This window comes from Dromiciops gliroides, chromosome 2, assembly GCF_019393635.1.
Source record: "Dromiciops gliroides isolate mDroGli1 chromosome 2, mDroGli1.pri, whole genome shotgun sequence".
In the NCBI taxonomy this organism is placed as follows: Eukaryota; Metazoa; Chordata; class Mammalia; order Microbiotheria; family Microbiotheriidae; genus Dromiciops; species Dromiciops gliroides.
In genome coordinates this window covers 620,613,924-620,635,816 of record NC_057862.1, presented here as the reverse complement: position 1 = coordinate 620,635,816, position 21,893 = coordinate 620,613,924, and the positions used below count along the sequence as shown (strand labels likewise).

The 21,893-nt window shown below is 35.9% G+C and overlaps 1 protein-coding gene across 1 annotated transcript in view; it reads left to right on the top strand.

Moving 5' to 3' along the window:
- The window catches only part of WWOX (WW domain containing oxidoreductase), a 1,201,502-nt gene that overhangs the window by 407,369 nt on the left and 772,240 nt on the right, over positions 1-21,893 (top strand). The window contains exon 8 of the mRNA XM_043984741.1: positions 3,060-3,324. Coding sequence (XP_043840676.1) covers positions 3,060-3,324 — 265 coding nt within the window. The remainder of the gene's footprint in view (positions 1-3,059; positions 3,325-21,893) is intronic.

Below are 21,893 nucleotides of genomic sequence, written 5' to 3'. Positions count from 1 at the left end.
GCACAATGAATAGAGCACCAGCCCTGGAGTCAGGAGTATCTGAGTTCAAATTCGGTCTCAGACACTTGAAACTTATTAGCTGTGTGACCCTGGGCAAGTCACTTAACCCCCATTGCCCCTCACAAAAGAGAGAGAGAGAAAGAGTGAGTCAGTAGATCATAAATGAGGGAACTGCTCATAAGATAAGAGAAATGAACTCTAACATACCGACAGCTCGAATTATATGTTAGCTCGAATTCTTACCACCTTCAGTTTAGGATCAATCGGGGGAGGCCTAGACTGGGTGAATCATGTTTTGTTATTGCATTATTTAACTTTTATTTCCATATCAGGGAGCAGGAAGGGTTTTATCATCTTCACAAAATTTACATATCACTGTCCTATTTACCCAATAAAGTGAAGGGTTTAAATTGTGCTTAGAGAGCAAAGTAATGAAATTTGTCTGAAGTCAGAAGAGATTAGGAAATGCATTGCCCCATGGAGAACTTAGAGACTTATAAAATAATAGTTGATTTTGCAATTTTGTGTTTAGATCTTCTTAGCATTAACCCCTTAATGCTAAGCCAGTAGTTAAGTTGGCAGGCCTGGAAAACAGAATTTGTAATTCTCCCAGAACCCTTGACTAGTGCTATAGAAATCTAGTTTTGATTCTTAGCTCTTGCCACTAACTTTGTGCCTTTGGTCAAATCACTTATTGTCTCTAAATTTCATTTTTCTCATCTTTTAAAGAGGAGGTTGGACTAGATGATACCTGAGGTCCTTACCAACTCTATGGCTTTTGTTCTCTTTAATCCTTGGATATACTTAGGTAGAATAATTTGGCTTTATTCACTTAGGATCCTGTCTTTGGGTGACTAGGTAAAGAAGTACAATTGTTTCCTAAAGATTTTGGACATGGAGTCAGAAAGCCAGAGAGTTGGCATTAAATTCAGTAGAATGAAAGTTCCTTGAGTTCAGGGTGTTTTTCATGTTTATTTGGCTATCATTGGGCCTAGCACAGTGCATGGCAGAGACATATGTTTAGTAAATGCTTGCTACATCGAATTGAACTCTTGAAGTCCTGGAGAACTGATAAAGTTTCTGATTTTGACCTTCCTTCCTACAGAGCTACCAGATTATTTCATATCATAAGAGATTTCTTGAACCAAGTTCTAGAAAATGCTTATTTCAGTCTTCAAATACATTTATTATTCTTCTGCCACAACTTGGCATGTTCATCTCCAAAAATACTTGTGTCCTAGGAAAATGTTTTTTTCACATTCATTATGTTTTGTTTTGGATTTCAAGAATAATGCTCTAGATAACACTTGTGCATAAAGTGAAAATGTTCTTGCTTTGCTCTACAAAGGCAATTTTAATTTTATAAATCCAGATTGGAAGGAGCTCTTAACAGAGCCTAGACCATCCCAGAAATTCCTTTTGTTAGTGTAAATTTCTTTAGGACCTTCTGTACTTTGTTGTTATTAAAAGGGGGGGTGGCAGAGAAAAGAAACAAACAGCTGGTGTTTAATGACTCTGTCAGACCCAATTATAAAACATCAACTAGTTACTTTGATTTGTGTCCCATCCTGCCATGGGGGTACTTAAGAACATTATACTCTGCCAGAACTCATTTGGGCTTTGTTTACATTTATCTTTTAAATGCATAAGACTATTGATGGCAAGTTACCAAGGGTCTAACCCCTTTATAATCATTAATTTTTAATCTCAAAAAGAGTCTACAAGGCAGCAAGACTCATCTCTATTTACTTGGATGCTCAAACTAAAATATACAGTGCTGTAGTCCTGGATAAAATAATCCAAAGTAACCCAGTCAAAGGTTAGGAATGTAATATCTTTTTCCTTCCAAAACTACATTCATTTAATATTCTTTTTCATTTAATTTAATTATCCTTGAACTTCTTGTTCATGGTTTGAAAAAAACATTTCCTGGACATGTGAAAGATGGTTTTATATCAATTATCAATTATGAAGAATCTATCAGATCTTTGGATGTGATTGGGTTCAGTTTTTCAATTTAAATTATTTTGTTGGAGATTCTGGATTTTTTTATCATAAGAGTAACAGTGGTTCCAATCACTATAGAATATTATAATTTGAAAATTTTATTTCCTAACTTTGTGAGATTATTCCATAATGCTGTGGAAAGAACTACAGATTCAAAGTTGGAGGACCCTAATTTGAATCTAGACTGACACTTTCTTTGTGACCTAAGGTAATCATGTGATTTGTCTGGGCCTCAGTCTTCTGTGTAAAATGAGGGCTATGGAGGGTTATGCCTAATGATCTTTAAGGTCTTTTCTAAATCTAAATCCTAGTTTCTCTGAAAGGACGGTATGGCAAGTAGCAATACCCTCATTTTTAAGAGGAGGAAAATGAATCTCAGAGGGGTGAATTGATTTGCTTTTGATCAAGTAGTTGGTAGTTGAAAAAATTAGGACGACAGCCCATGTCTTTTGCTGGGGTGTGTTAGTAAATATTAAACAACCAAATATGTGAAAATTCACAACGCACTTTAAAATTTAATCAGTATTAACGTTTTCTCAACGATTTTCTTAATTCTAGACAATCAACACTACAATAAATCAAGTCCTGTAGTGTTTGCCAATTTCTAAGATGTAAATGTTCATAATGAAAATTTAACAGTCACCTCCCCCTCCCCCCCCCCCCATACACATGTCAGGCTGAGATTCCACCAGCACACCCTTGGTTTTGTATCTAACTTTTTTTCATGACATCATGGTTTGTTGTAATCTTTTAACTCTTATTACACCATAATACTTTTTCATTCATCTGAATAATTTTTATTTTATTTTAACTTTTGTAATACAGTTTTGGACACAAGACTTTCTTTTAAAAAGAAAAGTCCTTCTCTCTTAAAGTATATTTCCCCAAAAGAATTAAATACAACCGTCTGATCTCACGATTGATACTGAGAACATACCTATTCCTTTCACTTTTGTAGCTGACTAGTCTATACATGTATTTTAACATGTGTTTTTAAAAGTCCATGGTGCTTCTATCAAAATTGCCAAATTGTTGTTTAACTCTTCTTTCAGGTTTACTGATATTAATGATTCCTCAGGCAAACTTGATTTGAGCCTGCTTTCTCCATCTAAGGAAGAGTACTGGGCCATGTTAGCATACAACCGTTCCAAGCTCTGCAATATACTATTCTCTAATGAGCTTCACTGCCGCTTGTCTCCCCGTGGAGTCACATCTAATGCTGTGCATCCTGGAAATATGATGTACTCATCCCTTCATCACAACTGGTGGGTGTATACCCTACTGTTTACCTTGGCCCGGCCTTTCACCAAATCCATGGTAAGTGACCAACTTCTACTGTACTATACATCATCAATTTTAACATCATGGGCATGAAGCTCCAGAAATCCAGATGTGCATATATTCATTGACCTTTTGCATCTCCTAATGATAAGTATAACTTTAACAGTAATCACACTGTCAGGCACATGATTGTAATATGATAGCATCTGGGAACAAATTTAGATACATTTCAGATTAAACCTGTCACTCTAAGGCCAGTAAAACTGTTGGTTTGCAATATATGGCCTTTAAATGTTGTTATAAGTATAGCTGGACATTTTAATGGAAATTACATAATATTCCTTTTTAATTTAATCTTTAATTTTTAATTTTTTTAATTTTTAAGTTTTAATTTTTTAATTTAATTTTTAATTGTTATATGCCTTATTCAAACATTTTGCAAATCTGGTTTGATGCATAGGATGCTTGCTAAATTTCCGTTTTGTGTTGAGATGAAAAACATAGATTGTTTTTGACTGTACAAATATCACTGGGGTGTGATTCCTTTATTGTAATTGGAAAACCATATTGGCTTTTCTGAATTCTTCTTTTAAAGGGCATAAACCTTTCCTAAAGAATTCTTCATTGGAAAGAGAGGTGTTTTGCTTACTAGGCATGCCAAACATGAACTGTTTAGATGACTGAATAATATATGTTCAGCAATATTCGAAGATGGAAGAGTATGGGGTTGTTTATTTTAGATTGTTTCAGATAATTGACAATTCAGTAATAGAGACATTTTTCCCTTAAACATTTTATTGAGGTGTTTTGGGTTTCTAGAGAAATATGTAACATTCAGGTATTTATTTATAATTGCACAGGGTATATGTTTGTATTGTGAGAAATAATTATTAATAATCAATATCATGGGGGGATCTAGAGATCTCCCTTTCTTGGTCTTTTCTCCTTCCCCACCCCCCTCCCCCCAATCAAAGGCAAGTTCTCCTTGAGAGATTCCATCAAATCTTCTCATCTGAGTCAAATCCAACCCCAAGTTTACAAAGAATCTTGGGTGGAGATAGATCCTCTTGTCCAGATTGCTGAAGGACTGATGAGATTAAACAATATCTAAATAGAAACTTTAACCAGTTGATTAAGCTAGAGTGGCGGGGGGGGGGGGGGGGGGGGGGGGAGGGGTTGTTACAATTTCTGTGATGTCATCTTCCCCAAGTGCCCTGAGGCACAGCTCCCCAAATTTCATTTTAATATAACCCACCTCTAACCATGTCAACCAATTGGATTTGAATGATGCTAACCAATTAGATTTGTTTTCTATGTGATGGACCTCCTATAGGGGGAGGGTATATGAACCAATTCCCCACTACCAAAAAGGGTCTTTGGTCTGAGAGAGATAGCCATAGACATCCTTTTATTAATAACACTCCAATCTTATTTATAAAATGATTAAATTATCCAAAAACTATGTCTCTCATTTTTTTTAACCATCACAGTATCAAATGGTGGAACTGACTCCTTTGTATGAGTTTCACAACTAAACATAAAGAACTAACTGTATGTTAAATATTTTCCCTGACTTTTATTAGTAATAGAAAGAAAATCATTGCATATTACTGTTTTCTTGGCACTTGTGCTCTCTTGTTATGAGGTAGATCCTCCTTTTTTAAAAGCTGAATTTATGGACAGTATATCGTGTGTATGCTTAGCAGATTTAAAACATACACAAATGTGGCCAGATAATTTTTAGTCTCATTTTCTAGGCTGGTTTAAGTTCTAGAAAATGGCAGAGATAGCCTGAATATTGTAATTTTCACATGAATGCAGTTGGAAGATTTCTGTAAATCAGGGAAGGGATTTTTGGTGTCTTTGTTGATTTTGATTGCCAGCATCTAAAAATAGGTAGAACACTTACTTGATTCTTAGTATTATGGTACATCTCAATTATTCTGTATAAGGTATTATTATTGCATATTTTGGGGTAAATGAAAGAAATGTACATTAAAATTTCCTCTGCTATTGTCTTCCTATATAGTAATCATATGATGGGGCAATTTTCTGATATCTTAGCTGTAACAACATTGTATATCCTGAATAATAGAATTATTCCATAGATGCATAGATTAAATTGATGAGGTAACATTGGGAGAGGAGTTAGAAAGTTGGGAAGCTTTTAATCAGATATTAAGAAATCCTACTTCTTCAATCTATTCAATAGATTGGTCTGGTAATAGAATAACATTGCCATCCACAGTTAAGCCTAAATTTTTAAGTGACCTTTTACTAAAGGTACAATAAGAGGCAGTCCAAAAAAAAAAAAGTCTCTATCCTTCATTGTATTAACAAGAATCCAGGAAACAATAGACAAAGTTGTTCTCTTGAAAATTTCTGGATAATGAAGTTTTAGAGAGAACAATCCATATTTAAATGTGGGGAGCACTTGCTTCACTGGCAGCACAGGGAGCATAGGAATTAATGAACACTATCAAAATAGATTGTATGGTTTCATCAGCATTGTAAGGCTATTCAGGGAGCTGTTCACTCATTCACTCATTCAGAAAGCACCTAGGGTGTGCCATGTTCTGTGCTAGGCACTATAGATACAAGGAGGAAAAAAAAATCCATCTAATCCTTATCCATTTTCCTCTTAATTTGGTAAATACTTTGTGTTGTATTTTAGGGGTGCACTGGAATGATAGAGTTTGTTTCTTTTCTTTTCTCTTTGAGATGTATTTAGAAGTGAATATTTTAACATTTGACTGCAAAGATTATATTTGAGATTTCCATCATTTTGTTATAAGAAATAGGACACCAAATGCTTGTGTCATATTTTTACCATCACTACACATCCTTTTTGCTTTGCATGCTTGTGTTTGGGTTACCTTTCTTTAAGTTTATACCAACTTGTGTTTTTAGTAAAAACTAGAATTCCTGCTCAGGACTCTAATTCCTTCACTTATGATGAATGATAGACTTAACAGCAATGCCAGCAACCCAGAAGGGTGGATTGGCATTAGGTAATGATCTGTGGCCCAGAACAAACGCAACCTCAGATTCACTTTTTCTTGATATGAGTGTTGCCACACTCCTTACATTCCATTCCTAAGGTCAAGGGAATGCTAAACAGGATGGAATCCTGTGCTAGGGCACCTCGCCTCCGGTTATCTGGCCCAGCTCCCTCTCTTAAGTATTAAACAGCAGTATTCTAATATCAACCTTTTTTTTAATTTGCTGTGACTTGCTGTGACGAGGGTGATTTTAGTTACAGTAATTAGGTCACCCTTCATGGAGTCAGGCTATTTTAAGTGCCTCTTTAAGGAATATTGTTGCAGATCAGTAATTTTACAATTGGATGTTCTTGTGCAACTTTATTAAATGTAATCTGTCTTTTAAATGTTGCTCTTTTACAGTTATACATTTCTAATTGTTGCTGTAAATGCATTATCACTTTGAAATTAATTACTTTTTCCATTGTGGCCTCCTGCAGTATAATAATCACTAATAAGAAACTTGTATGAATTAATTCTAAATGCAGCGACCCCTACTGACTAATCAGTATTTTGGCTGACCTCCTGCTCTTGTTATTAGTTAACATGATGACTCCAACAGATAGATTTCTGGAGTTGATATTTAAATATTTGTTGAATTTTCTCTTTTGATTAAAAAAAGTTAATATGGACATTGTTATTTTGTTTTAGAAAATTACACAGAAGTGATTTACTTTTGAACTATAGTTGAAAGGACCTCAGAGGTTATTATCTCCCAAACATTATCTAAAGCAAATTTCTTCTACAATATTCTAACATTCCAAGAAGCCTCTACTTGAATAACCTCATTAAGGAGAAACTCACTTCCTATTAGGGTAGCTCATTGCAGTTTGATATAGGTCTAAATGTCTGGAAGTTCTTCCTTTTACTGAACCCATATGCCTCAGCAAAACTTTTGTTGTTGTTTGGCCATTCAGTCCTATCCAATTCTTCTTGACCCTGTGGACCATACTGTCCATAGAGTTTCCTTGCAGTAGTTTGCTTTTCCTTCCCCAGCTCATTTTTACAGATGAGGAAACTGAGGCAATGAGACTCGCCCAGGCTCACACAGCTAGTATGTGTCTGAGACCAGATTTGACCTTAGGTCTTCCTAACCCTAGGCCCAGTGCTCTTTTACTTTAGTCTTAATTCTGTCCTCTGGGACGATGCAGAATGAGCCTAATCTCTCTTTCGTATGATCATAGCTTTTAGCAATCATATCCCTTCTTAGTATTCTTTTCCTTAGTTTAAACATCTGGATTTCCTTCAAAGGAGACCCACCTAATCTAATTGAGGGCCCTCATCATTCTGGTCACGTTCCTCTAGATTTCCTATATGTTATCTGCATCCTTACTAAAATGCTCAGAACTGAACCAAGTTCTCCAGATGCGGACTGAGCTGGACAGGAGCCAGTAAGTTTGCCGTCTTCCTTGCTTTGTAGCCTATTCTTCTACTAAGTAGCCAGATAGCTGTTTGGCCACCCTTTCCCAGTCTCCCAATTCCCCCAATCACAACAAAGTTTTCAGGAGCATATTTAAATAATTCTGCTATTCAGTGCAGCAAACATTAAGTGTCTACTATGTGCCAGGCATTGTAGTAAGCACTGGCAATAGAGAGAGATAAAGAAAAAAAGACAGCCCCTGCCCTCAAGGAGCAGTGAATGCCCTCCTTTTGAAAACCCTCATATGAAATGAAAATTCGGGTTTGGTTTGGTTTTTTGTTTTTGTTTTTTTTTTTTTTTTGCATAAGCTTTCTGTATTGGTAAATGAAGGGCTCCAACCCTGAGGGTGGTTAGTGGTATATAAAGGCTGATGCAGAGCATGATCACATGCTTGCTCTAGTATTTCATGCAACCAAATATTTTTGTTGGCAGATAGAAGTAGAAAGAATAGCACGTGTTAGGCCAGCAAGAGCTTAGCAGATGTTTTAGAGAACTAAATTTTCAAATCCCTTTACATTAAAATCGGCTCGGGTTTGTAGAAGTTTGGAGACTATTGAGTTACGTTTCCTGGAGCTGTGTAAAGCCAACCATTGTACTCAAGTTTTAACAGATGTGCTGCTTTTTTTTTTAATGGATGGGAATAAAACACTGATTCTGTTGCAGTCATAAATTATAACTAGAATAGCAGAGACTGTCATTCTCTTAACCTTCAATAGCCAAAGAAGGATAATTTTGTCCTTGAATGACCTGCTTTGTTTTGATTTAGATTTTATAATTTAAAAATGGAGTTCTTAATGTTGTTGTTTTTTTATTCACATTTTTGAAATTAGTTTTCTCTTAAAATATTTGAAGCTGACTATGCAACAGATGACACCAATAATGAAAATCAGCAGTTTTGTTTTTATGTGGTGTATCAACATATCACATAGAAGAGTTAAAAGCTAGTGGGGGTGATTTCTGTGTGTTGGACAGAGGAAACATAAAATTTTCAAAATCAAACTGAAAGAGCAGTCAGAGTTTAGCAACCTTGCCTGTTTCCATGTCTTCCAGCTGCCCTCTCCACGTTGCTAAAATGATGGATTCCATGTCTTATCTCCATAGAATTCGAGTGAACATGTCAGACTTCTAGTGATAACATTTTTATACCCTCCCTGTAATTAGCAAACCATGCTTCTTTCCCCATCCGTTAGTGCCCAATAGGTTTAATCCCCTTCAGTGTAATTTTTCAAAACAACACTTCATGTCCCATCTCCATGTACATCTGCACTGTCCCACATGCTTGGGGACATTCATTTCCTCCTAACAGGCTAAAGCACCATTTTCTGCATGAAACCTTTTTTGATCCTATAAATGGTAGTCACCTTCTTCCCATACTGTATTTCATTTAACTACTTTGTGTATATGTGAAGTCACTTTATATTTATGCTGTATATATTTAAATATTAACTTGCCCTCTCTCTATTAGAATGTAAGTTCCTTAAGAGTAGGGATGGTTTTTATTCTTTGTACTTTTCTCCCAGGTACCTAAAACAGTGCCTAGCATATTGTAGGTGCTTAATAAATGCTTGTTGTTTGATGAGTCACTTCCGCCTGACATGTGTATTCTTTGTCTGCAGATGTTGCTATTTATTCTTATACTCCTTGGGTTTTTAAAATGCATGGGGGTGACTCATTTAAAGTCCCATTCTGTACTCACTGACCACCAGTAGGAAGGCAAATCATGTGGACTTGCTGTATATTATAAAATTTTAAAGGAACATTGAAATATGTTTTGAAATGAATTTTTTTTTCTTTTGGTGAGGCAGTTGGAGTTAAGTGACTTGTCCAGGGTCACACAGCTAGTAAGTGTCAAATGTCTGAGGCCAGATTTGAACTCAGGTCTTCCTGGATTCAGGGCTGTTGCTTTATCCACTGCACCACCTAGCTGCTCCCAAAATGAATATATATTTTTTTAATTTTCTTTTTCTTTTTTGTTCTACTCATCCTTTGCAATTTCTATAATTGCTTACCTCTTTTTGAGACAGACTGTATTGTGGTCTTTCTCACCATATTTTATTATTTATTTTCTCATTGGAAGTTCAAGTATCTCATTTGCTCTTTTGTCCCTTCCTCTCTTAGCACATTCTTCTTTCCAGTGATTTTTGGCCTTCTCAGAATTTAGGTATTGGATGCCAGGTCTATTAAATAGATGTCAGAAGCTTATGTTGCCTCTTTCGGATGTTGCTGAGATGTTTCTTCTATGAACATTGATTTCCGTATCACTTACTGTAAAAGTCAATTTTTCCCTGTGAGGTTTAGGATAACATTTTCCTAGTGACAAAAGAGAGGTCTCAACTCTAGTGCAATATGAATTGTTCTAAAATTGATTTTTGTGTATCTATCCCTGGACTGATTTGACTAAAACTAACAGATATTTTGAATGTAGGTTTTCAATATACTGGCCTAGGAATTAGCAATCAGATATTTTAGTTCAAGCTTTGTTACTTGTGTTTTGACCTTGGGAATACCATGTCCCTTCCTCTGGACTGCATTTCTTTATCTGTAAAATGAGGGACTTGGTTTAGGGTCTCTTCTGGTGCTGGAGTGATGAGGACGTTTCTGCAGAGCAATAAAAATTTGAAGATGCTGGTGGTATTCATACACTTTCAGTAGGTAGAAAAACTGATTGTAGCACCCATTTTGCTATAAAAAATAGTTAAAATGCAAGAACCTTCATCCCAGGTGAACTCCTCCCCAATCTGCTACATGTTACCTCCAATCTTCTTCTGAATGTGGCCTCCTTCTGTTCCAAGGTTTCTTCTGTTCTTTGATACCAGTATCTAGGGGTCTTATTCCAACCCCCACCCCCACCCCCAAATGAGTTTGTCTTTAAAAGTTGATTTTGGAGTTGGGATTTTTTCGGGGGGAGGGGTGGTATGAAGCTTATAGTATATGCCAGAGTTTTCTATGAACTGATACAGTGAACCTTCAAGAACCTAGGGTCACCTCTATACTACTCATAGGTTCTGGAAGAATACTTTAGTGAAGGACATCGTAGTAATTATTATTATTATTATTATTTTCATAGTGATTAAAAGTTTACAAAGCACTATCCTCATATACTTGTGAGTCAGATAGTGAAGATATTATTTTCACCACTTTACAGGTAAGAGAATTAAAGATCAGAGAGTTTAAAAGATTTGCCCTAGGTAACATAGCAAGCAAGTAGTAGAGTCATGAGGCCAGGTCTTCTCCAAATATAATTTCTTCATCTCTCTGTCCCAATAGAAAGGGTTATTTATTAACAAGCATTGGCCACAGTTATCAATAATATACACAGTCTTGATTATATAAAGCTTTTAGAACTATGAAAGTTTGCAGATTGGTTCCACTGCATCTAATGAAGTCAACTGAGACTTGATCATCATGACTTGAATGCCTCAGTATTTTCTTATGGGGGAGTGATTTGTAAGTAATAGATATGATTTATAATTGGATTTTAAAGTTCCTTAAGTTTAGCCCAGTGGCAATGTCAGGATTAATAATAGGTTGCTCTATAAATTCAATTTCTTATTGTCATTGGGTGTCAGTCAATAAGTATTTATCAGACCCTATGTATTAGGCACTGTGCTGAGTTCTAGGAATACAAATATAAGCAAAAAGAAAATCAGTCCCTACCTTAAAGAGCTTAAATTCGAATGGGAGAGACAATACATAAAATGCAGTTGAAAGCTTAATGGAAAAATCTAGAGGAATACAGCCTGGTGGGAAATGAAGAAATAGTTGACTTGGGTGCTCTCCTTAAGTGGAGGTCCTGGGAGGAGACTGCCAGGCCCTTCTGAGGGAAGGGTCCTGGGGCAGGGTGTAATCTAGATAGGAATTCCAGGGATGATGTGATCTTCTAGGGTGATGAAGTTTCTTGATGATAGAGAAGTTCTGAGGAGTGAAGTTTAGGGAGAAAATGCTCTTAAAAGTAGGGTATAAAATAGGAGAGTTTATTATATTCTCAATAAACTGAAGTAGGCTTTTTGCCCAATCATTTTCTAATGCATTATTTATATCTTTGCTTCTTTCCTGTCCTTCCTTCACTTTTCCCTCTCCCCAATATATCCCTACTTCCACTGGTTACCAGAAGTATAAAATGCCCCTACTTTGTTGGTTTGTACTTATGAAGCCATGTCTTATTGCTGGGGATAAGATTTAGTTTTTTAATAAGAAAACATATGAAAAAGAATTTTTTAAAAATTTAAGATTATATTTTCAAAGTCCAAATATTTATTTTCATAATAAAATGTGCCCATGTCAATGTATCACTTAGAACCTTTTCTCAAAGGGGATGTTATACAATTTTGGTTCAAATTTTAGACTTTCAGCCAGAAACTCTTTATTTCTTCCATAATAATACATGCCTCAATATGTTCAAGATCAGTGTGTATACTCTACCAATTCAAATTGTAACCATGTCCAGTCTCTTCTTAGAAATCTGTAATTTGCTACCTATTTTAAACTAAAAATGAGTTGACTATATTCTAAGATGTTCCTTTCACTTTGACATAAGTTCTGTTTATTTTAGGGTATGCATAATGTTTCTACAATGTTTGTTATTGATTTGAATTGACTTGCACATAAGGACTTCAATTTCATCAGTGTGGATACTCTAATTGAACAGATTTCATCCCATCCGTACCTCAGTAGGCAGTCTTCTTGAGTTGTTGTGGCCAAAAAGAATTTTTCACTTGGGTGTCAAATTTCTAGTGTTGAAACTATCAACACTAACTAGACTGGTAATCTTTTTTAAAAGAAAGAAAACAAAAACAAACAAACAAAAAAAAAACAGTGGACAGTGAGCTCCTAGTGCAATCCTTTTCAAGTCACCTGAATTCTCTGGTCCTCAGTTTCATTATCTATAGAATAAAAACATTGGACTGGATGATTGCAAAGGTCCTTTCTAGCTTAAAATCTTATGATTTTATGATCTTTTGTTGTTTGGAAGAACCTGCCTGAGTGTTCTCTCTGCTATTATAGCCTTTGATATCTTATGGACTCCACCATGCCATGAGGTGTGACTGGAGGAGGATAAAAGTAGAAGAAATATAAATATTTCAGGAATAGGTAGAACCCTAAAATGTACTTAAAAGGACTGTTTTCAGAAATAAATTTGGAGAATGATTTGAAATCTCTAGTCTTGTTTTAATTTTATAGAATAATCACCTTGGAACAAGTTTAATGCAGAGATCAAATTTTACCTAGAAATGCTCAGGTTTTTTCTCTAAAAAGAGTTTATTTTCATTCTTCATACATAAGGTTTGTGAGGCTACCATACCACTTGAAACATTTTCACCAATCAGTTTCATATGATGGGTCCCCTTCAATAATTTACATTTTGAAAAAGTCAAATATTCTTTATGAAGCCAAAGTCATCTAACAGAACGTACAGTGTTTGTTCAGCTGGGTGTCTTATTTATTTGAAGTACTGAGAGAAATCTCTTCTGACTACATATAAAAAGGAAGAGTAAACAGTAAGAGTATCCAAGTAATCGGAGCTAGAAACTCCCTCCTTTCAGAGAAAAGTCATAAGAAAGTATATTTGCTGGATCCAAAAAAAATACAGTATATCAACAACTGAGAGCAGCAGAATGTTTTCTTAGTCTTCTCACTATTTTTAAAAATTTACTTCAAAAATCTGGGACCTTTTTATTTTAATATCTCATGACAGGTGGATGCAATAAAATGTGTTCTTTCTTAGAATATATTCATCAGTTTCCCTTTGTATTTGTACAACATGCCCTACATCTTCTTGTTGACTTTCTTCAGCCATACTTAACAATGAAATCTCCAAATTCATATTCTCATAAGATTCTTCTATAAGCAAGACATTCATAGTGTTATTGGAAAAAAAACTATATATCATACTAAAGTTGACTCATGAAAGATGCCCAGTGAAAATACTAATCTAGACACAGTTTTGTCTTTTGTTGTGTTCCTGGAAAACTCTGGATTAGGAGTCTAGAAAATGGGTTCTAGTTTGGGTTCTGCTAACTTACTGATGTTACCTGTCTCTTTTCTCTGTCTGTTTCACTTTCTCTATTTTATGAGGGATTTGGATCTGCATATATTTAAGAGTACTTTTAAATTTATCATTCTATGACTATGATCCAAATTCCTTCTCTTGCCTCCCTTCTAGTCCTGACTGCACTAATAACAAAGTATTTACTGGTGTATTGCTTCTGTACACACGAATGAAGAAAAGTTTCTTATTGTTAGACTGAGGCAAAATAGTCTGAAAGGCACACAGTTGAGCAAAGAATACTGGGATTGGGGGAAAGAGAGGCATACATCTACTTACATCCATTTGGTATGTCTTCAAATTCCTTGGCTAGTTAGAGAGCATCAATATGTTCCTTCAATGGTGGTGGTTAAACAGTATGATAGTATGAAATCTTGCCTCTGAAAGGGATTTGTGACAGAGATTGGTGCAGTCTTAGAACATATGAAGTTTAATGGTGGGGTGAGAGAGAAACTAGCATGATATGGGTCAGAGCGTGTGTGTGTGTGTGTGTGTGTGTGTGTGTGTGTGTGTGTGTGTATGAGTTAAGAAGAGTGATTGTAGATTGGAGTGAAATCAGAGTTTGACCAATGTAGGACCCAAGAGTTTTGGAGCCCGAAGTCCTGTTCTTTTTTCACTAAACTCTGTCGCATATAAATTATATAGACTCATGCTGTGATTTTTTTATCCACTGGATAATTGTCATGTTTGTGATACTTTGACCTTTAGCATAATCTTATTTTGTCTTTCCAGGCCTGACAAACTTACTAAAGATGTGAGACAGATTGTAAAAGAGAATATTGAGCTTGTGTATTAGTCACCTCAAAGATGTACAAAAACAATCATGCCCATTTCTTATTGAAATAGCCATGGCTTTGGCTAAGATAGCCTTAACAAACTACATTAATATGATTTGAAATTTTTAACAGCATTTCCATGGCATCTGATGGCTGAACTATGAAGTTAACACATAATGGTTCTGACTGATCATACTTGCAAAGAATTTTTTGTATTATTTCAGTGTAAAATTGCGTTATGCTTAAATGGGATTTCTGCAAGCTTAGTTAAATTGGACAACTGAATATTCAGAATAATTCAACAGAATATTCAATAGATAACCTACTTACCTTTAAGGTACTGAGATAGGTACTGGAAATACAATGACAAAAGCAAAATACTCATTGTCCTTAAGGAGTAAACCCTCTAGTGGGATGCTATAATTTGTATGCAGATAAGTGATGGAAGGAAGAGTCTGTGAATAAAAGAGGCAAAGAGGACAACCACAACTGGAGTAGGCCAAATATACAACTGCAGAGATCTATGCTGGAGGTAAAAAAAGTGAAAGGCATGGAGGGATTGCTTCTCTATATATTAGAAAGAAGGGATATTACAGAGAATAAATGAATAACTACCAACTCATATTACTATTTTCTGATCGGTAAAAAATTTTTAATAAGAATAATCTGCCCACTTATTATGGTTACCCTTAATGAAGATATGAAAAGGAAATAAGCAAAATTTTATTTTCCACAACAGAACACATCTTTGCAGTCACAAAACTAACTGAAAAGAATAGAAAAACACCAGTTTATTTTGTGACTATTGTTGCTTAGTGTTTTTTAAAGCATTTGCTTTTATAACACAAAATAATCTTAAAGGCTCTTCTTTACCAATATTTCTCCCATTCATATTATAAGATCATACAAAATAGCTAACAATATTACTTTGTTCAACAACTCCCTGATTACTATCTTATTTTTATTTTTTTAATTTATTTTTTTATTTTATTTTATTTTTTGCAGGGCAATTGGGGTTAAGTGACTTGCCCAGGGTCACACAACTAGTTAAGTGTCAAGTGTCTGAGGCTGGATTTGAACTCAGGTCCTCCTGACTCCAGGGTCAGTGCTTTATCCACTGCCCCACCTAGCTGCCCCCCCCCCCCATTACTATCAAGCAAGGTATAAGGAAAAGAGTTGTACTCTCATCAAAATTATTTATCACCATGATGGAGGATATATAGTCCAAATGGAAGAAAGGTTCCCTATAGATGGTGAAATTCTTCAGACATTCCTGTTTGCAGATGCCATCTTATTGACTACATCAAGAATGAGAACACTGTAGTGCCTCCACAATGAGATCCATGGTCACTCAAGTAAATATGACCTAATTGTCTGCACAGGAAAAATCAAGTGGAGAAAGAATAACTCATTGTCCATTTTCTGATTTACACTTAAATGGACAACCCATAGAGCAGGTGAGTAAGTACACATATCTTGTGGAGACACTACCAGTGTACCACAAGATAGACCTATAATTTAAAAGGAGGAAGAGAATATATTGGATTCCTTTTGGTAAATCATCCAATACTTTTAATGACCTCAAGCATCTTCTTAAATCCAAGGCCTATATTTTAATAAAATAGTCTTCAAGTAATATTGTATTAGATACAAATTATAGACTAGCACAGTCTCAAAACATTCAAAGATGGAAGACATTAATAATGAAGAATTTTTATAGGAAAATCAGTGTAAAGTAGGTAATAAGGTAGTCAAGTCATCTACCAAGTACAAGGGACACACAACAGACAGCATACATTTTTCTATTAGTGTACATGTAGGGCAGCTAGATGGCGCAGTGGGTAAAACAATGGCCCTGGATTCAGAAGGACCCGAGTTCAAATCCAGCCTCAGACACTTGACACTTACTAGCTGTGTGACCCTGGGCAAGTCACTTAACCCTCATTGCCCTGCAAAACAAAAACAAAACAAAAATAACATTAGTGTACATATAGTGATGAGGTTTAATATAGAGCTGTCTATATTGAAAAGGTTCCTAGTTTCTTAAGGACCCCTTGGGAGGGTCCTTAAGGTCCCTTCGGGGTCGCCAAACTGTGAGATTTAAAATTGGATATTAGATCATAAATCTCCCCTACTTAACCTTTCCCTTAATTTATCTCCCAAACTAGTAAATGGAAGCAGCTTTTGGTTTTCTAGATAGACCTTTTTATTTATAGTTATGATAGTCACAAGGTGATGTTGATTAGAAGGATAGGAAAGTAGAAACACAATACAAATCGTCTTAAGTCTAAGCTTAGTCTATATTCCTTATAACAACTCACCAAACCGACAAGGCCACCTTTGGAGAGAGAGTCTGTGCCGCGCCGTCAGGAGTCCCGCCAAGCAGGCAAAAAAAAAGGCTCCTCTGCTTCTCTCCACCCCGGAAGTCCCAAAAAAAAACCCCGCAGGCAGTCTGACATGCGCAGCAGGCGCACTGTACCTGGCAGGCAGTCTGACATGCGCAGCAGGCGGACTGTACCCGGCAGGCAGTCTGACATGCGCAGCAGGCAGACTGTTCATCTCCTCCCCAAAAGGGTGGTCCTTGAAAAACTGGCGTCTTTCAGTTATCCTAACCGACTGTTAAAAACTTTCATATTTTACCACACTACAGAATCAGAAGTCCCTTCTTGCTCTATGATTCCGTGATCATATATTTTCTAAAAGGGCAGTCAGTTTGGTGAGGGGTCTCAAAACAAAAACCACACAAATAGTTGCATCAAATTTCTGTTAATATAGAGAAGACAGGGGAAACGTAATTGTTCTGCTGAAGACTTATCTAGCAGAAGGAGTATCCATCAATCGGGTTTGTGGGAAGCCCTGGTATAGCCCATCGCTGATGCTATTCATAGTGTAACGATTGGAGTGACTCCACCTGCTGGAGAGTTATTGTAGGAAAGCTCCGCTGACTATGCATCATTTTCCTTTCAACAGATTTTGGTTTATATATGGGGGAATAAGGTAAACTACGAAGAGGATTGTTTTCAGAATCTCTTCAAACCAACATGTTAATCTATCAGCCAAATTGGCCTCCTTGCAAAACAAAAACTATACTATAACATGTATCTTATCTTAAAAAGAAGAGGGGGACAGCTAGGTGGCGCAGTGGATAAAGCATCGGTCCTGGATTCAGGAGGACCTAAATTCAAATCCGGCCTCAGACACTCGACACTTACTAGCCATGGAACCCTGGGCAAGTCACTTAACCCTCATTACCCCACAAGAAAAAAGAAAAGAAAAGAAATATAATCATCAATAAAATCAGTAAACATTCTTAAAAAAAATAACAACATGCTGAAATAATCAGGGGAGGATTACTAGTTCAACACAATATATGTCCTCCTCCTTAAGTGGGTTAACTAAGTAAAATCTTAGATGGGACATGATGCTAGATATTTCACAACTCTCTATAACTTACCAGCCATAGTTCTGACTGCCATGTTACTCCTCTCCTCAGAGATCTTCAATGGCTCCCTATTACTTGTAGGATAAAGTACAAACTCCTTAGCCCAACAACAAGCCTTTGAAAATCTGACTCCAACTTACCTTTCCAGCTTTATTTTACATTACTCCCCTCTACATTATATTTATATTACTCGCCTCTACATTCTGGGCAAACTAGATAAATAGCTCTTCAAGTAAAGGCAACATACTATTTCCTGTATACGTTATTTTGCCCAGGCCTGGAATTTATCTACTCTTCAACTCTTCCTTCCTGAATTCCTATTTCTTTTGAAGCTTAGTTCATGTGCCATTCTTTTTACCTGCTTTCTGTGAACTTTTCGGTTATTAAAATATTCTCAAATATTTCTATGGCATTTTGTCTGATCTCTTCTTTTACTCTTTTACTTCTTTTACTCATTGAATAGTATTATCAGAATTTTTTTTATCCTTGAAGGAATCTTTTATGGATTTAAAACATGAATAAAATTTCCTTTTTGTAAAATATGTTTTAATAATGTTTTGTCATAGCACATCAAATACTTTTAAAATAGTTAAGAAAATATAAAGAGTGTAATTTGTCAGTTTTGTGACCATCATTATATTTACTATGGCCTATAGTTTTGAAATTCTGTTTTCAGTCTGTTATGAAGCATGTCATTGAGGAGTGTGTAGATTTTCCTTATATAGTTTTTCTATTGATGAGAAAATAGGAATCTGGGCTGGTAGTTATTGATGTATTTTCTGTAATCTGATCAGTGCCCTCAAAATTGTTTCTCCTCTGGCATAGATCTCCTGCATATTTATTTGGTTCTGGCCCATTTGCTATTCTCATCTTTGTTTTCTTTATGGCCATACAAAACATTATTCTTGTATTCATATCACAAAATATGATAGTAAAGTCCAAATATAGTAGGCCATTGTCATTGATAGGAAAAAAAGAAATTGTTATAAAAAAATCTTTACAGATATTTTCTATTTATCTTTGCTGTCCTGACAGTTTCATCTTTAAATTAAATGACTTCAGGATGATTTTTCCAAATTGAATTTCATGTTAATCATTCTGTAAACTTGTTTTTCTATTTTTAAAAGTAATTCATGGTAATCATTAATTCTTTGAAGTCTTTTTTTTTACATCACTAATTTCTGAGGAAAATCAAAACAGAAAAAACAACAATCTGTCTTATACCACAGGCAAATAGTTAAGCAAAAATGCTCAGCCACAGTGACTCCAACTAGGAATGTGTACAATATCTTGTTCTAGAGGGATCATACCTCTCTGTCATAAGGTTATATTTCTTTTATTTTTTTAATTGAACTTGAAAACTGTCAATAAAAAACAAAAAAGGAGAAATTCTGTGTGAAATTGTGAATTTTCATTACTTAGTTTTAAAAGCATGTATGAAATAATATAAAGGAACTGGTCATGGTGAGTGTGGAAGTGAGAAGACACTGGGGGGTCATAAGAATGCAATGGTGGCAGGTTTTTGTGTGCGTGTGTGAAAGGCTAGCATGTGAAGGAATTAGTGTTATTTTTATTTTTTGTTTTGTTGTGTTTGATTTCATTGGGCAGAACCAGAAATAGTGGGTGTAAGCTTCAGGGAGGCAATTTAGGCTTACTTCAGGAAAAACTTCCTAACAGTTGGAGTTGTCTAAGAGTTGAATGAACTCACTGCTTCATGAAATTTTTCCCCCTCAAATAACTTAAAGCAGAGGCTGAATGTCATGTTTTTCAAGTGTATGATAGTGTGGATTAATAATAATAATAATAAATATTTGTATAGGTCTCACTATGTGCTAGCTTTTATGTTTTTTCTGAAAATGACAGCAAAAAGAAAGACAGATGTTACCCTTAAGAAGCTTAAATTCTTCTGGATGGTGGAGGGGAATAATGGGAACTAAAAAGTGTAGGCTAGGAGGAGAGGGAGTGATGAAGGTTCCCAGCAAGTAGTCATTATAGAGAAAGTCTAAGAGAGTCTTGAAGAGGAATGAAGACATGGCAGGCCTTGGCCTACTTCTTAACATGGAGGTGCTAGAAGGACCTGGAAAATCAGAGAGAGTGAGGCTCTAGGGGGTAGAGAATACTTCCAGTGTATGAAGTGTTTTCTGGGGTAATGTAAAGAAATTTCTTATAGAATCAGGAGCATAGCCTGAAGAGGGATGAAGAAAACTCCTAGCATTTAGATGAGCTATGGTTATGAAATTTGCCTATTCATATATTTTATTTTTATTTCACCTTAGTTTTGAAAAGAGGCAGCATGGCATAGTCAGCAGCTGGACTCAAAGAGAGAAATATCCGGGTTCAAATTCTCTCTCTGTCATATACTGTCTGGTGACTGAGCAAAGCACTTATTCTTTCAATATTTCAGGCCACTCTCCTGGAGTAACTGAGGAGCTGCTAACCTGAATTCTTAAAGAGTTTCATTACTGGGGGTTCTTCCTGTGTACCAGTGGAGGCATCGGTCACATCCATTACCCCTACCCTTCATTACTGAATATGTCTCCCTTGCTTAGTAAGCCAGCCAGTCCTTATAAGAAAAGAAAAAAAGAAAAGAAAATGGATTCTAATATGTGCAATGTTTCCTATCCATAGTTCCCCCACCACTATGAAGAAGAGAGGGCACATTTTCTCATTACTTCTGTAGGAAAAAACTTGGTCATTATAATTACTCAGTTTTCTAGTTCCTATTTGTCATTGCTGTTGTTTATTCCTATTTACATTTTTTATGGGTTTTGTGTATATTTTGTTTTCCCAGTTCTGCTTCATTTTGTATCAGTTGTGTTCATAACAGTCTTCCCATGCTTTTCTGAGTTCTTCATAGTCATTCTTTCTTAAGGTACAGAAATATGATAACACTGTATCAGCAATTGATCACAAAGCCACTTTGATTTGGAGGGTATTTTGTGACACTGAAATGACTGTAGGGGATGCCTTTCTTGGGCAAGTGCTTTCTTGGTGGACCCACCTGGGGGCTGAGGAGAAGAAAAGAGCAGAGGCAGGAGAATTAATATTTAAAAGAGGGTGTTAGAAATACCTAATTGCTTGTTGTTATGAAAATCTAAAGTAATTTTATCATCAAAAAGTTCCAGATATACACTTTGGCTCTCTCTTCCCTCTGAATTAATCAAAGAATGTTTCTGCTTTAACTTGCTCAGTTGGAAATTACTCCCTTTCAAGACTCCAGGCACTGAGTAATGCACACATGGGGTGCCGAGAGTTCACCGCAGAGACCCCCGAGTATGGAGATGACACAGTGTATTCATAAAGTCATTCGGCACGTTTCTTAGGAAGGTAACCCCTCAGCAGGTCATTTTTCTCTAGTGTCCATAAAATCAAACCCGCGCAGCAGCTCTATCTGTGGGGGAGAGGAGATTTTGCTGATGATTTTCAAAGTGGTTTTTAAAAAATATTTTAATATGCATTTAACTATGTGCTTAAAAACTCAGCATTCTCGATGTGAACTAAACTTTATTCCACCTGTTTCCCATTTGCCAGATCACTTAGAATCCTTTGATTCAGAGCTACAAGAGACCTTAGAGATCATCCAGTCTATACCCTCATTTTATAGAAGCCCAAAGAGGTTTAGTTTATTGCCCAAGGTCACACATAGAGGCAGCAAGGTAGTGTAGTTCATAGTACCTTGAGTCAAGAAGACCTGAGTTTAAACTGAGCCCCAGACATCTTATAGCAGTGTGATCCTGGGCAAATGATTTAACCTCTCTTTGCCTCAATTTCCCTATCTGTTAAATGGGAACAATAATACCACCTACCTCTTAGGGTTATTGTAAGGGTAAAATGAGATATTTTGTTTGGGTTTTTTTGGTGAGGCAATTGGGGTTAAGTG